Here is a 14,975-nt window from a genome sequence, read left to right on the forward strand (position 1 = left end):
AAGGTCCTAAATGGCTAGTAAATCCTAACCTGTAATGAGTACCATATGGCACTTCTTATTTGCAGCTGGAAAAAATCAGGAAGCCTCAAGAGGTTAGCGATTAGAGACTTGTGTGTAAAATTCAAGTAAAACTGAGACTTCCTGAAAAGCAAAGTGGCTTACTATATACTACCACTGACTGAATGTCAGCTACTTGATGCTTGTGCCTCAGTGCTAGCGTTAGTTGCAGAAATGTGTAACTGGACAGGTATAGATGGAAGCATACTTGAACCAAACCATTCTTCTATGTACTTAAGGAGTTTGGTTATGGTTTGTATAAAAGCTGGAGGTTGGCTTGCATTCATGCAGGTGCTGTGCTGCCTGCTGAAGAGGGATGTGTGGTGTTTTGGATCTGTCCGTTCAGGAACTTGGAGGCAAAGTGGGCTAGAAGACCAACTGGTAGTTTACATTCTGGTTTTAGAGCTCTTTGTACTGTTTAGCAGGAGGTGTAGTTGCCAGATTTAAATAGATGCTTTTTGAGATGCTGCCTGTGGATGGCAGCATAGAAGTAGTACTTAATCTGAGTTGCTGCTAAAGGAAACTTTTGCAAGTTCATACAGTATTATGTGGAGCTGTTTCAAAATTTGTGTTCATTAGGACAGGAGTACTTGGCTTCTAAGATCTCTTCAATTCTAGATTTGAAATGCTTGTAAGAAGGGCTAGGCCACTCTCCATCTTTGGTAAGTCATGGGCAACAGGAGAGGTGCCTAAGGACTGGAGGATAGCAAATGTCACTCGAGTCTACAAGAAGGGCAAGAAGGAGGACCCGGGTAACTATAGACTGGTCAGCCTCGCCTCCATCCCTGAAAAGGTGACGGAACAACTTGTTCTTGGCACTATCTCTAGGCATATCAAGGATGAGGGCATCATTAACAGGAGTCAACATGGTTTTACCAAGGGGAAGTAATGTTTGACCAACCTTATAGCCTTCTATGAGGAAGTAACTAGGTGGATAGATGATGGTAGGGCGGTAGATGTGGTTTATCTTGATTTCAGTAAAGCATTTGACACTGTACCCCACAGCATCCTTGTACATAAACTGAGGAAGTTTGCTCTTGATGGTCAGGCTGTGATTCTGTGAACGGCAGTGGAGCTTGACATGATTATTTTGTTTTCTGTGTGTTCCACCCTGTAAAACATACTACACTGGAGTCCATTCTTTGTCTAGTAAGACTAACAGACCACAGAAATATAAGAGTTTTCAGAAGTGAGAACTGTCCATGTCATTATTCTTGCCTACAGTTGAGTGCAAGGCTGGTAGCACTCATTAAAGCAGAGTGTCAGCAATTCTTTTTGAAGATAGAAGGCTTTGTAGAAAATGAGAATGAACCATTGAGAGTTGCAAGGGTTAACTCTGTTCCTTATACTGCCTGCTTAAAGTTTCTTCATGTCCTGAAGAGTTCTCAGACTCCTAAAGTCAAGCATGGAGAAAAGGAGTAATGTCTGGGATAGCAGGGAAGTTGACTGAGTGGCCAGGGTGGGTTCTTACGCTTTCTATCCTCTTCTCTGGTTTGGGAATTGGATACAGAAAGATTCTGTCAGGCTGCAGTACCTGCTGATCTAGGAGGATAATATCTGTGCATTTGCTTGTTGCTTTCACCTTAGTTGTTAAAAAAGGGAGGTGGGAACCCCTGACTTCTGGGAGGTTAAGCAGTTTTGGTGCAAGCCTCTTCCTGCTGACTTCCAGCCTCTCTGGAGCTTGCTGAGGTTGAGTTATTCCCATTTTCTTCTGTTTTTAGAAACCCTGGTCAGCAGTTCAGACATTTGAATAGCCTGCCTTTCTACTCCTCTGCTTTGCAGATTGAGTCTTTTGTGCAGCAGTAGCAGCTGTTGCATAGCAGGTCACTCGACCTGCCAAAATCTGTAGGTGAGTGCTTCTATAGATCTTATCTCTGAACCTTTCTTAAGAGTTTCCAGGAAAGGAGAGAGAAACTGTTCCCTGTGTTGTTTGCAGGTTATAGGGAAAAATCTTCATGGGCAGATAGTTGCAGTTTGGGAATGGATGAAAGTTGAGCAAGCTTTTGTGCGTTAATTCAGTAAAGACTGAGTATGAAAGTTGTCTGTGGTTAGACTGTCAACTGGTTTAAAGAAAGACCTATTGCTCCAAATGTTGCCTTTATTTAAACTAGAAACTGCTGTGAAAGAACCTTTACAGAGAACAATGTGTTAAAAAGCTGTAATTCGTTCAGTTTAAAGCAGTCAAATTCATATAATTTTGATACAAAATATGGGCAGAAAAATTTAATCCTCTTTAGAGGAGAGTTGACATCTGTTTCTTGTGGTACAAAATTTTTAATACAGACATATCTGAAGCTTTGTGTGTTTTCTGAAGGTAGTTATGCCAAGGTTATTTTGCTTATTTTTTTCATAAAGCAGCCCTTTGATTCCAACCAAATCATAGTAACTGTGTTCTAAGAAAATCTATTGATTCATAAATTTTCTATATAATCAGAGCATTCATTTGAGGTGTGGCAACAAGATTTAGTGGGTCTTAGTTATGTTTCATGTTATTACTATAATATATTCAAGCGTCTAAATAGCAAACAAACTAGTGCTGCCCCTTAAGAGGAAAAAAGGATTGCTTATTCCTCAGATGTCTCAGATTCAGATTTTAACCTGCCTCATTTGTGTCCCATTCATAGTGGCCACTACAGCTAAGAGCTTCCCCTACAAGTCTGAACAGATCTTGTATTGTGCAGACATCAAAGAAAGATAATGCCTCAAGGTGTAACAGGTTAAATTACATGTCAGAAGTTCCCTTACTTAAAAAAAAAAAGTTGGTCTAGAGCTTCTGCAAGCATGTTTTGACTCTTAAATGTTAGACCATAAAAATTTTTGTCTTAGTATCTTTAGCTAGGTGAATTGAGGGAAATCATTACCTAAAAGCTATGTAGTATTTTAATTCAGATTCTGCTTTAGAAATGTTACTATTTATCAATACAGTACTTCAAGGAGAAAAGAATGGCCATTTGGATTATGGAGCTGTGATGGTTTTTCTGCTATAGTTGACTTGACATAGATATTTGAGTAATAAAATGTTATCTGCAGCCTTGTACTCTTGTAAACCCTAAAGAGCATGTACATGAAATCATAATTAGAAGTCACAATAGCAGCTTTAACTCTGCTTGTCAAATCCCTATAAAACCTTTTGTTTCTTGGTTATATTCATGTCCGGGCAAGTGAATGGAAACTCAGCTTGCTGAAGATAAATGGTGAAATCTTTGACCTTGGTGAGTAGTAAATCCTTAGCTAGATAGCTGTGCAGGTGTTTTGTTACACAGATCTCAGCAAGCTAATAAATGTGAGTATGTTCTTCAGGACCACCACCAAAATAAACTTTATCTTTGTCTGCTTCAAACCTCAAGGCTGAATTTCTTTCCCCACTATAAACAGAGGTATGAATAATTGAGTTTGAGACTTTCTCATGGTTGCAGCAGAAAGAACACTGTAGCCCTCCTCCTAGAGCAAAGGCTGATTTTCTGTATGGTGAATTTGCTGCTTTTAATCAGAGTGGATTTCTAGCAGCGGAGTCAGTCTTCATATTGATACAATTATCTAATATTTATGCTCCCTTTTTCTCATGTTAAAACATTGTTATGTTTCTGGCTGATAAGCTCTCATTTGAATGCAGTGGTGATGTTAGTAGCATTTAAGCAACTCCTGTAGCAGCTAGAATGACTGAGGTGCAGGATTTGCCCACTGTGTATAAGCTTTACACTAGAAGTAGGTCTTCCACCATTGTTCAACAAGTAGCTGCATTAAAAATTCTCTTCTGTCAACCTTAAATCATGAACAAGAGCAAATGAGGAGACATTGTGATTCAGCTCAGGATCCTGCAGTTCCACAGTTTCATGTACTAAAAAACACTGTTAAATTACTTCTCAGCAGTAAAGTTGTGTATTTGAGCTAATCTAGGTTTTGTAGTTTTAGGAAATAAGTTTTATTGTACTGAGTATGTGACCTAGAGACAGACTTGGTGAATTATGAAGTCTCATTTCATTCTTTTCTGGACTAGAACACTTCAAAAGCATGGATTTTAGCATTATTAACACTTCCATTGTTTCTAACCTCTCTCCCCCTTCTCTGTCAATAAAAACCTGGCAGGGTGATGAATGCTGTGCAAGAGCTTAAGGAGTTCATTTTACTCTGGGCTTTGCAGTTTGGTATGACTCTCTAGCAGAATGCAAGACACTGTTTCATTCAGGTTTTGGTGTGTGTTTTTTGTGGGTTTTTTGTGTTGTTTGGTTGCTGGTAAATACTGAAGGAGAGAGATCTGAGGGCTTAATAATGAAGCAAACTTAATACTAGGAGGAAGTGCTCTTTGTATTAGCTTTTTATGAAATTTGGAAGGAAATCCTGAAATTATTACTCTGTCCATCCTGAAGCTGAGATTTTACCTTTGAATAACAATAATTCATTGCCTGAGTAGCTGTATGGTTAAGCCTGCTGCAGGTAGTAGAATGACTCATAGGTATATCAACCTTTCAGAAGCACATGTGTTGCTCCATACCTGTGAAAAATTGTGGGATTGAATTGCTGTTTTCAGTTTCAAGATCTGTTAGAGAAAATGGTCTGTGTGCTATACGGAAGCCCACAAAGATTAATTATGTTTGAGTGAGTTTTATGACTGGTTCCTCCTTTGACCAGTCCAATGAATGAGAGTCTTCATAAAACCAAACTAGAAAAAGGCTTGATTATATGTGTTCAAATAGATCCTAGTAATCTGAAATAAGTATGGGAACATAAAAACACAGGACAGAAACAACTGTTGCTGCATATGGTGGCTTGAGTGTGTATTAACATTTTTCTAGCCTTTGCTATTTACTCTCTGCTCCTCCCTCACAAACTGTGGAGTCTTCCACAGTTATGTTCCTGTGATCAGAATGTGTTGCAGAGTTTAAATTTGCTTTAAAAGTCTGGCCAGCTTCTCCCAGGTAGAATTTATTTCAGTGATTTCTGTGCATCTCTTCCCTGCTGGAGGGAACCTTTCTCACCTGGTGAGGTAGCTTGCAATGTTGTGGTGTCAAATAACTGGTTTCCTTCAGGACACCATGAAACTGGTGTGTGCTTGTTAACAGCAACATATGTTGAGTGCTGAAGCTTGGTAGCCATTTGAATCTCTAAGAAGTCTTAATACATTACAGACGACATCAGCATTTAAAATCAGTGGCTGTACACAATCAGGTTTTGACTCTTACTTGACCTCTTGCTGCCACCGGAACTGAGCCATCAAGAACAGTGTGTAGGCTGCTGGTAAAAACTGCATTGCTAGGTAGACTCAGTAATGTAGCTGTGCTCCTCTAGAAATTAAAGGGGTTATCAAACGGGAAATTCTGGATTCATGATAAAATAATGCATTGTGAGAATGTTGGAGTAAAGAAATTGCTCAGTCTGTAAATGTTTGGTGTGTTTCTTTCACTTATCCAACTGTTTGACATCGGGATTAAGAATTCATTTTTGAGCAATTTAGATTGTGCTGGCACTCTTCTGATAACTTGCAAAGTAACCTTATTGATTCACATACTGTGCTTCTGTAAGAGGTTGCACCTCTTTTATTTCTAATATGTACATTTTGAGCACTGTAAATTACTGGCTTCCCTTCCCATTCCTGCAATCTTTTGCATGGAAAAAGTATTAAAATATTGTTAAACTTCTATATGCTCAAGTGCTTATACATTATTTAAGTACTAATGCATACTTTAGGTTTTTAGATATTGCCTATGCTCTCCCCTCCATGCACACAATTAAATGTTTAGTTTCCCTGCAGCTGCATGTGTGTAATGGTAAATTACTTCTGAAGCACAACTAAACTTCCTATCTATGTCTTTTAGTTGTGCAGCTACTGTATTGCTTGAATTGTGCTGTGTCACATTGATTCTGACACATTAAAGTACAAAGTCAGGCTAACCTACCTGAAGCTATTAGCCAGGCCTCTGACTTTTATTAACTTGCTCTTAGCAATCAGTAAGAGAGATTCTCTTTTCCCTTTACAGGTTTGGGAAGTACCAAGTTGCTGTTCTCTCCAGGAATAGCATTTATCTGCTGGGTGGTTTTTAGAAATATTTTGTGCAATACTATTGTGAATGGCAGCTGGGAGGTGGGGAGGGGATATGCCAAAACTACCTTGTAACTGACATCTCTAGGCCTGATGAGTAAGGAGGTGAATGTGTCCAATATAATGCAGGCTTCTAGCCAAAACAAATTTTGAGGATAACTTAGACTTGTTCATTTCACTGAGCTGACTGTAACAGACCTGGGGACAAGAGTAAGAAGTGACATTTATTTCAAATTGAAAAACAAACAAAAAGCCCCACTCTGGTGACATAAAGCAGTTTTAATCAGTCCATGTAAAACACAAAAGGCTGAGCTTGTTCTGGAAGAATTATCCTTTGACCAGTAAACCAATACCATCCCTCCTTTTATATACTAATGAAAAGAACTTGCTCTCCACACATGGATTCAATGGGGTAGAAGCTGTCAGGAAAATCCAATGAAAGGATTAGCTAAACTCAAATAGAGTAATTAGAGCCCTTGATTGTGTCTTGCTATGCAAAAGTCTCAGCAAAGGCAATGGCAATGATAGTGAGTTTGTCTTTACAGGTATGTGTTGGGGAGTAGGGGAGGCAGCAGTAATATAGTAGGTGACCAGCTCTTATGATCAAGCCATAACTCACTATTGCATCCAGTATTTTTTATCCTATTCTCTGTCACATAGGACATTATGTTCTACTGTCCGAAGCTAGGAACTGAACTACAACTGGAGGATTCTGGCTGCCTAATACAAAGGTGACTAGTTCCCCAATGTGTAACAAATGTACCAAGTGTAACTTAAGAGTTCCACTGAGGTTTTGGAGTATTTTAATTATCAGAACTAGTGATGATAAAGCTGTTGCGAAGGGCAAACTAGTGATCATAGCCATCAGTCTTGCTCTTAATGTAGGATTTTCCATGTTTAAAATGTTGTAGTCATTGTATCTTCTTTATTTGAGGTGTAGGTGACTTGCTGCTGATGTGCAGGAGAAATTCCAAGAGTTGCTATGTGTAGTATGGAGCCTGAATTTTCCTTGTATTATTATAAGATAAAGAATTAATTCTTTATCATCAGAAATCTCTAGCCTGTGGTTACTGAGCAGCTTTCAAACTTGTACTAACTTGTTATGTTGTATGCATTCTCCTGCAGCATGATTCTTGTGCCTGCTTTCCCAAGTGAAAAAGTCCTTGATCATTGAAAAGTCTAAACAAGAAGAAAGTTTTCACTTAGAAGAGGTCATTATGTTTTTTTTCTGTGCCACTATGTTTTTTTCGTTTTTCATGCCATACTCTAGTATGACCTAGAAGTGGCATGAATTGATCTTGATATAGTACAAATTCTCAGGGCTTTCTGTATTCAACCCGTTTAGCTACAAAAAACATCCCTTAATTTAGTGGAAATACAAGTTAATGCAAATAAGAAACAATCTGCCAAATACAGCTTTTGTTCAGGAAGATAAGTGACTCTGCTGAGGGAATACTTCTTGATAAGCTTGTGGGTGAATAGGTTTTCCCAGGATTTAAGCAAAAAATTAATACCATTTGATTAAAGTGAGTATTTGAAGAGTTTTCTGATTACAGGCTTCTTTTAGCTTCCCTTCAGTGCTACAGGAAGGACCATGTTCCTTTTCTCCAAATAATTGTTCTTAACTGGGTATCCAAAACCATCTATCAAAAAGCATTCAATGAGTACACCCAGCTCTTCAATACAGGCTGATTGTGTGCCTTAAAAGGCTGCTCAAAGTGTAAGGAATCCAGTCTGAATATATAAATTACTTTGGAAGACAGTTACAGCTTAAAAACAAACTACATTGCTTAAATCGAAGCATTTTTTTTCCAAAATTACAAGTAGAAAAGAGAGAGAAGCACTTTCTTCAAAAACTTTATACAGGAAGATGTAGATTCATCTGAAAAGCTTGCTTTTTTTTTTAATGCCACAGTATTGGGAGGGGCACACTTTATCATTCAGCATCAAATCCATCATTATTTATTGACAGCATATGCAGGAAAGGTACTTGCTTGTCAGCTCTTTCAAAATTGGCAAAGTAAATCCCTGATTTTAAACAAGCTGACTTAGAGAATATTTCAATTTACTTAATTTTGGGACACACAGAGTCGAGAGGCTGGAGGTATGGGTAAGTGCTGGGACCTGAGAGAAAAAGGCTTCAGGGGAGAGGGTGTGAATGCTATGACTGTCTTGCTACTTGGGTGTAGCAAAGATGAGGCCAGACTCCTCCTCATCCTTCATATAAGGAAAGAGGCAGTGAATACAAGTTGCAACACAGGGAATTCTGGTGAGATTTTGGGGGGAAATCTCGCCATAAAAGCAGTCAGGCATTAGATCAAGGGCCTAGAGAGAGGCTGTGGGATCTCCACTACTGTAGTTACTCAACCTGCACCTAGACAAGGGCTTGTGCAACCTGCCCTAAGTTGCCCTGCTTTTAGATTCCTTTTTATACCAAATTATTTCATTCCATTTTTAGTTGAAGTTTTCTTGTGTACGCTTGATGTTGACAGGAGCACTGTTGAAGGTGTGTTAGCAATCATGATGTAGTTTTCTGCTGTTTTTCTGTAGAGATACAGTATATAGGGACTGAGTTTCACTGGCCAAAAACTCACCTTCAGAAAACTGTGTGTATCAAACTTATTTTGTGAAGGGACAATGTAACCCATTTCTTCCTGTTCACCCCAACAGTTCTCTTATACCTGAAAACTCAGAAAATTTGTTAGAAACATCTTCTAGAAGCTGTGAGGAAGACTAATTTAGTCTCTTATTCCATAACCTAAATAAATCCTCCTTATGTTGTGTAGGATCTTGATCATGCTTTCTGTGTATGTGTTATTTTAGCCTGTGTTTTATCACTGTACAGTTCAGTAGTTTTTAGTGAGGATTGATACTTCATTTTTCCTCCCCCTGCCTCTTGGCGGCAGCAAAGATTTTAATATAGCTCTCACTGTGCTATCTTTGTGGTGCCCAGGGTGCTGGGTAACTTGCAGTTTCTTTGTGTTAGGTTTGTACTGTGAGGCAAGAAAATATTGCATGTAACTAAGGTTAATCCCTTTTAAATGAAGCTTTGTTAATGGGATTAATCCTAAAACTGGTTCACAAGGAACTTGCTTTTTAAAAATCCACTCTTAAAAATAAAAAGGATCTGATACCAAATTTGTAGGAATAACTGGGATTGAAGTGGAACATCAGGAGAGGACACCTGGCCAAACAGCCTGTTCCATACAAGGTCAACTATGAGGTCAGGCAAGATTACTCAGAGCTTTGTCCAGACTGATCTTTAAAAACCTGAACTGGCTAGTAAGGTTTACTTTCACTTGAGGATGTAGCTCAATAATCCTCTCCTGTTCACTAAGAATTGAGTTTTTCATGTACATCAAACCAATAAAGTGATTACAAAAGCCAACTAGAAGATCTGGAGAGATACCCTAGTCGTGTAGCACCGTTGCTGTACTTAAAACTCTTTAAGTTCTGCCTTTTGCTACAAGATGCTTTTTAGTTGATCCTGTGTTTGTTTAGCTCCAGGTGAATTAAGCTACTTATACATTTTCAGTCTGATGCTTGATAGTGTGTTTAGGCCAAGAGCCAGGACATTCCTAATGCCAGGAAGGTGATGGGTCATGTCTCTAAATGCTTCTGTGATAAATGAAGACTAGAATTAAAGTGTGGGTATACTTTAGATCTCACATATCAAGTGGTTTCCTGCTTGATTGAAGCCTTGTAGATAATGTTCTCTGTAGATTACTTGGGGGAAGGTCCCCAAACACTCAGCTCTTCAAACTTAAAAGTGTGTGCTGTATTTTTTAGTACAATGCTGCATCTGTTTTCAGGACAAGTTAAAACCTAAAATATTCCAGGTAGTGTATTCTCTAATGTGGGTCGAGGTTTTTAACTGTAAAATGGTTTGAAAGTTGATGACCAGATGTATTTTGTAGAGACATTCTACAAAATAATACTCATTTTAGAAATCTCACTTCTGTAAATACATTTGCTCATCTCTGAAATCAACACAGTGCTTTAATGAGTATCCCTTGTTGTAGTGGAGGAGAGAATATAAACTAAGCAAATGCTGTATGGAAAAGTTATGTAAAGCTTCATGAATCAAGCTTCCACATCCCTCTTCTGACCCCTTAATTGTTTTTCTCCTTATATTAGGGACTGTTGCAGGTGCCATATCAGGCTTTCTAATGGAGTGTGAATACAGCTAGATGAAATCTAGGTGTTTGGGGTTTGTTTGTTTGTTTTAATTTTATTTTATTTTTGGTGGGTTTTTTTGTTTCGTTTTTGTTTTTTTAAAAAAAAACACTTTTCAATAACTGAGCTGTGTAGGTAAGAATTAATCGTGTAGTATTTTTTCAGTAACTATCACAAATACACTCTGAACCGTCAGTCTTGGTTAAACTCCTGTGCAAAATCTGACATCTACTGGTGGGAATCGTGATTAGTCTGTTCTCAGTGTGGAGACGTGTTGAAGAGCCTGTTCTATTGAAGTTCTGGCTCCTTTGGCCATAGGTGTTGGATTGTATCTTGCCCTAGAGTAAATGGTGCTCAAGCATAATTTTAGAAGTCTAAAATTTCTGTGGAAACCGTGGTACATGCATAAAAGCATAAGTGTTAATAAAGGTGATTGAACTTTCAGTTAACTGTTTATTGCTTTGACCGCATGTAATGGCTAGGTAACAAACTTTCTAGGCTTACATTTTAGACTAACTTTTGAAATAGTTAGTATTGAAGTATTGAAGACTTCATATATTCTTATGCTGATTAAAAATATCTTTTTTTTCTTATGTCTTTAAAGGCTTGCCATGGATGTACATCTGTATCCAAATGTGATTGCAGTGGAGTAAAAGGTGAAAAGGTAAATTTTTTATTTTTTATTTTTTTTTACTGGCAGGCCAACACACAAACCACTGAGCTATGTGCCAGCTTCAGGTAACAGCCTTATTTATGGTAGCTCTTATTTCTTGCTCATGTCTCATTTTCTTTGTCTGTATCATGGGCATGCACCAAAGAGCATAGATCTTATAACAGTGTCAGATATTGACTGGTTCATCTAATGGTGTACAGAATTTCACACCATTATTTTCTCAGGAATGGGGAATGATAGCACAAATTTCCCCACCCATGTGGGAGTTAAAAAAGAAAAATGCACAAATTCTAGTGAGGTAGAAGGAATTCCTATTTACCAGCTAGTTAGTGTGGACAAGCTAAGGTGTGGATTGTATAATAATGGCTGTGTTAGTAATGCTTCAGTGGGAATTTAAAACCAGAGGTACTGTGGTTTGCTCTCCCACTCTCCTTGCATTTCCTGCTCATAAATAGTTAGTACTCAATGTGTTCTGAACTTGTACTGTTTCTTACCTTGTAACTTCTATAGCTGTTTAAGGTTATTGCTGTGGCTGTCTAGCTGGACTGTGGAAGCAACACAGTTCAGATGCAGCTTTACCAGCATGCCTAGCTGCCACCTAAGTAAGCAGCTACTTAATGGCCAAACATTTATTCTCAGATCAAGCATAGCAAAATCCAGCACTTGCCTGAATTGTGCCTTTTCTCAAATGCAGGAGCCTAGTAGTAAGTACATTGTGGTTAAATAGTTCCCATGTAACTGCTGTTGTCACAGGGAATTAATGTGACATGATGATTGTAGGGGGGAGAGGCTGCCTGAAACACTTCCCCTCTTAGTCTTATAAACAGTTTGCTTGAGGTACAATGGAGTCTTCTTAAAGATGTGAAATAATGACAAAGTTTTATAAGCGTGTGTTATCAGAACACCTTACCTTAGCAAGGTTCTAGAAGGGCTGCAGTGCTCTAGACTAATTTCTGACACATTTCAAAGGTATTTTTTGACATTGCATAAACAAATGTAACCTTGAATGAAAGTAATGCAAAATAACCAGTCACTGCATTGGCACTATAATGTGCTGACACAGAGTTTTACTATTGGCTGAGGTTAAACAAGGCAGATGTCCAAAAATTAGATTAATACTTGATGCAACACCTACCATCCAGATAGCTCCAGATAGATGATGTCATTCCTGAGCATTTACTTGCTTTTAGTTCATCAAGTAGATTCCCAATTTACATAGCTAGTGAAGAGCAGTATCCCCTGGAGAGCAAGCTTTCTGAGTTAGCATGATCTTGGTTGATGCATTCCTTCAAATGCATGTGGCTAAACCAGATGTATTTTACACTCATCAGAGGGCAATTTCAGGTTTAATTTGAAGGCACTTAAGCATTAGGCTTACCTTCCCAATACAGGTGTAGCAGGTACAACTTTGGACAACCTTTCTGTAATTTTAAGTTGACCTTTTTCTGGACTAGTCACAGCTATTTTGTGAATTTGCTGAGCAAATGGGTATTGTCTTCCTAGTGTGGATAAGGAAAACCTAGAAGTAAATCTTCTGGCTGACTAAGTTAAATCAAATCACTATTTCCTTCCAGTTAATTTTTTTTTTACAAAAAACTTCATATTACTGTTACACATGCAGAGACCTTAATACATTCTAGTCCTTCAGTGTCATTTAATGAAATTGAGGTAGTCACCTTTATCTGATAAATAATATCTTTGTTTGGAGTCAGAGGGAGTTTTTTGTCCATGTACAGTCAACTGGATCATATGAGCCTTGCTCAAATCAAGCTCTCAGGTGTCATGTCGTTCCTACTCCTCCAGACTTCCCTAGCCAATTGTTAAGGAGAATTGCACAGTAGAAGCTCTTCCATGTTTAGTTCCTAACCTTGGCTGGCATTTTCCGGAGTGAATTATAGCAAGTCCTGAGCAAGAAGTGTGAGAAGCTTGATAACAAGCATAACATGACCAAATTTGTTTATAATGGTTCTGCATCTTCCTAGAAAATTCTTTGAGGATTGCAAATTGATCAAACTGTAACCTTTAAATAAAATGTTTAAAAAAACCGAAACACACGAAGTAGAACAGCTTCACCTATGTTAAGACTGCTTTCTGTCCTTTTTTTGTGTATGTATATGTGAGTCCTCGTAAGGGAGGGGGCTGTGTCTGAGATCCCACTTATTAAACGGATAGATATGAAGCAAGTTTCCATCCTTAGTGTGGAAGATTCACTTTGAAATCTGGGAACTGTGATTTCTTTTCCTCCTAAATCAAGGTAAACACAGCATAATCCTGAAGCATGCCAGCAGGTTTTTGTTTTGTTTTTAAACAGCCCTTCAGAAGTTTGCAGACCATCCTGCACGTTAAGTAAAGGAACAATGAGAAGCAAAGCCCATATTTTTTGAGTACAATCTGTTGCCAGTGGAACTAGTCTGATCACACATGTACACATCCCATTATATTAGTTGCCCTATAATTACAAAGCTCTCAGAACTTGGTGCGTCAATGGACTCAGCAGTTCAGCTCTGAGGAACCACAAGAGTTCTTTGTCACTGACATCCATGATGTTTTCTCTTATAAATTCATTGGTTTGTTTGGTTTGGCTTTTTTCACAGCCTTAGATTTTTTTTTCTAGAGTCTTGTACTACTACAGTGTGCCATTTACTTATACATTTGATGTAAGTTTCCAAACCTGATACTATCTTCAAGCCAGTTTTCTTGCAAATGTTACCATTATTCCAGTTGACTGTAAACCGCTACAACAACAAATTTCAGGGTTTTGCTCTGTATTTGACACTTGACATTTGGTGTTTCTGCTTCCTTCTTCAGTGACTTCTGAACCAGGAGTCAAACTCCTTGCCTAATTGGTGTGTGAAGAGCATTAGACAAGGAGCTATTTAAATGATCTCTCATTTGATTCACTCATTGGGAATGTGAAAATGTACTTGTAGAACTACTAGAAGTTGGGTGTACAGAACCTGGTTCTGTACTGGGAAGACAGGAAAAGCCTTGTTGAATGTGCTCAGCTGAGCCCCACACTTCTCTTCCACTGTTTCACTTCTGGCCCACAACCAGCATCTGCATCCAAGTTGCTGTCCACTTGCATTAAGTCAACTAAGAAGTGCTGCTTTGTTCAGCTTAGCAGAGCCTAATGCATTCCTTCTGAGACTAAAAAGTAGCCTTCTTCCTAAGCATCCTAGCATTCCCTTCAGGATATCCCAATTTTAACAGATCAGGTAATGTAATTATAATTGAACTGTAACAAATAGTAAAACTATTTTTTTCTTGCCTTGGGGAGCCACAGCTCTAATTTAACTGGCTTCTAAGCTTCCTGTGATTCCTGCTTAATTCTGCCTCTGCCATGAGCCCTTATAGCATCAGTCGCATGTTATTTGTGGAGAATCAAAACACAGTAAGCTATTTGTTTTGGAAGTCCATAGTGCAACAGCTGACAGAAATCAGTGCACTTAAGTTTTTCTTCCTCAGCTCAGGCCCACCTTAGTGAACTTAAATATAAAATGGTTAGTGTAAAATTCAAACATATCTAAAATGGTATAATGAAGAAATGAGTAATTTACTGGAGAAGTCAGTAAAAATTGATTGCAGCTGGGAGCCAGTGTGCTGTTACAGTAAACTGCTCAGTAATGAACTGGATCTGGTAAGTATTAAAACTCAAGTAAATCAAGTTGCTACATACAGGTGCTTATAGGAATTGCTCTCACTTTTCAACTGGATGCTGATTGAGTTTTAAATATACTGCTTGATACTTTTGAGGTTAACCCACTTTAATGCTTAAAAGCTAGCTAAGGAAATAAACACAATAAACCCTGCACATGGAGCAGTTTCTGAGACAAACCAGTAAGAATTCTAGATTTATGGGCTTTTTTTACCTCAGCTGAAAACTAGATTCAAAGATACTGATAAGATCAGTTCTGCAGAGACTGGGGAGGAGGAAGGTGGTGGTTCTGAATCTCAGCTGATGAAGACTGAAAGCCAAGAGCTGCAGCAGACAAGCTGCATGCATCTTAATCACCAAGAGAGGATGTACCCCAA

General features: G+C 38.4%; 1 protein-coding gene across 1 annotated transcript in view; it reads left to right on the forward strand.

Annotated features, from left to right (window-relative positions):
- The window catches only part of COL4A5 (collagen type IV alpha 5 chain), a 79,844-nt gene that overhangs the window by 14,115 nt on the left and 50,754 nt on the right, over nt 1-14,975 (forward strand). The window contains exon 2 of the mRNA XM_051630350.1: nt 10,875-10,934. Within this exon, the coding sequence (XP_051486310.1) occupies nt 10,875-10,934 (60 nt within the window). The remainder of the gene's footprint in view (nt 1-10,874; nt 10,935-14,975) is intronic.

The sequence above is a fragment of the Apus apus genome, chromosome 12 (assembly GCF_020740795.1).
Source record: "Apus apus isolate bApuApu2 chromosome 12, bApuApu2.pri.cur, whole genome shotgun sequence".
Classification (NCBI taxonomy): domain Eukaryota; kingdom Metazoa; phylum Chordata; class Aves; order Apodiformes; family Apodidae; genus Apus; species Apus apus.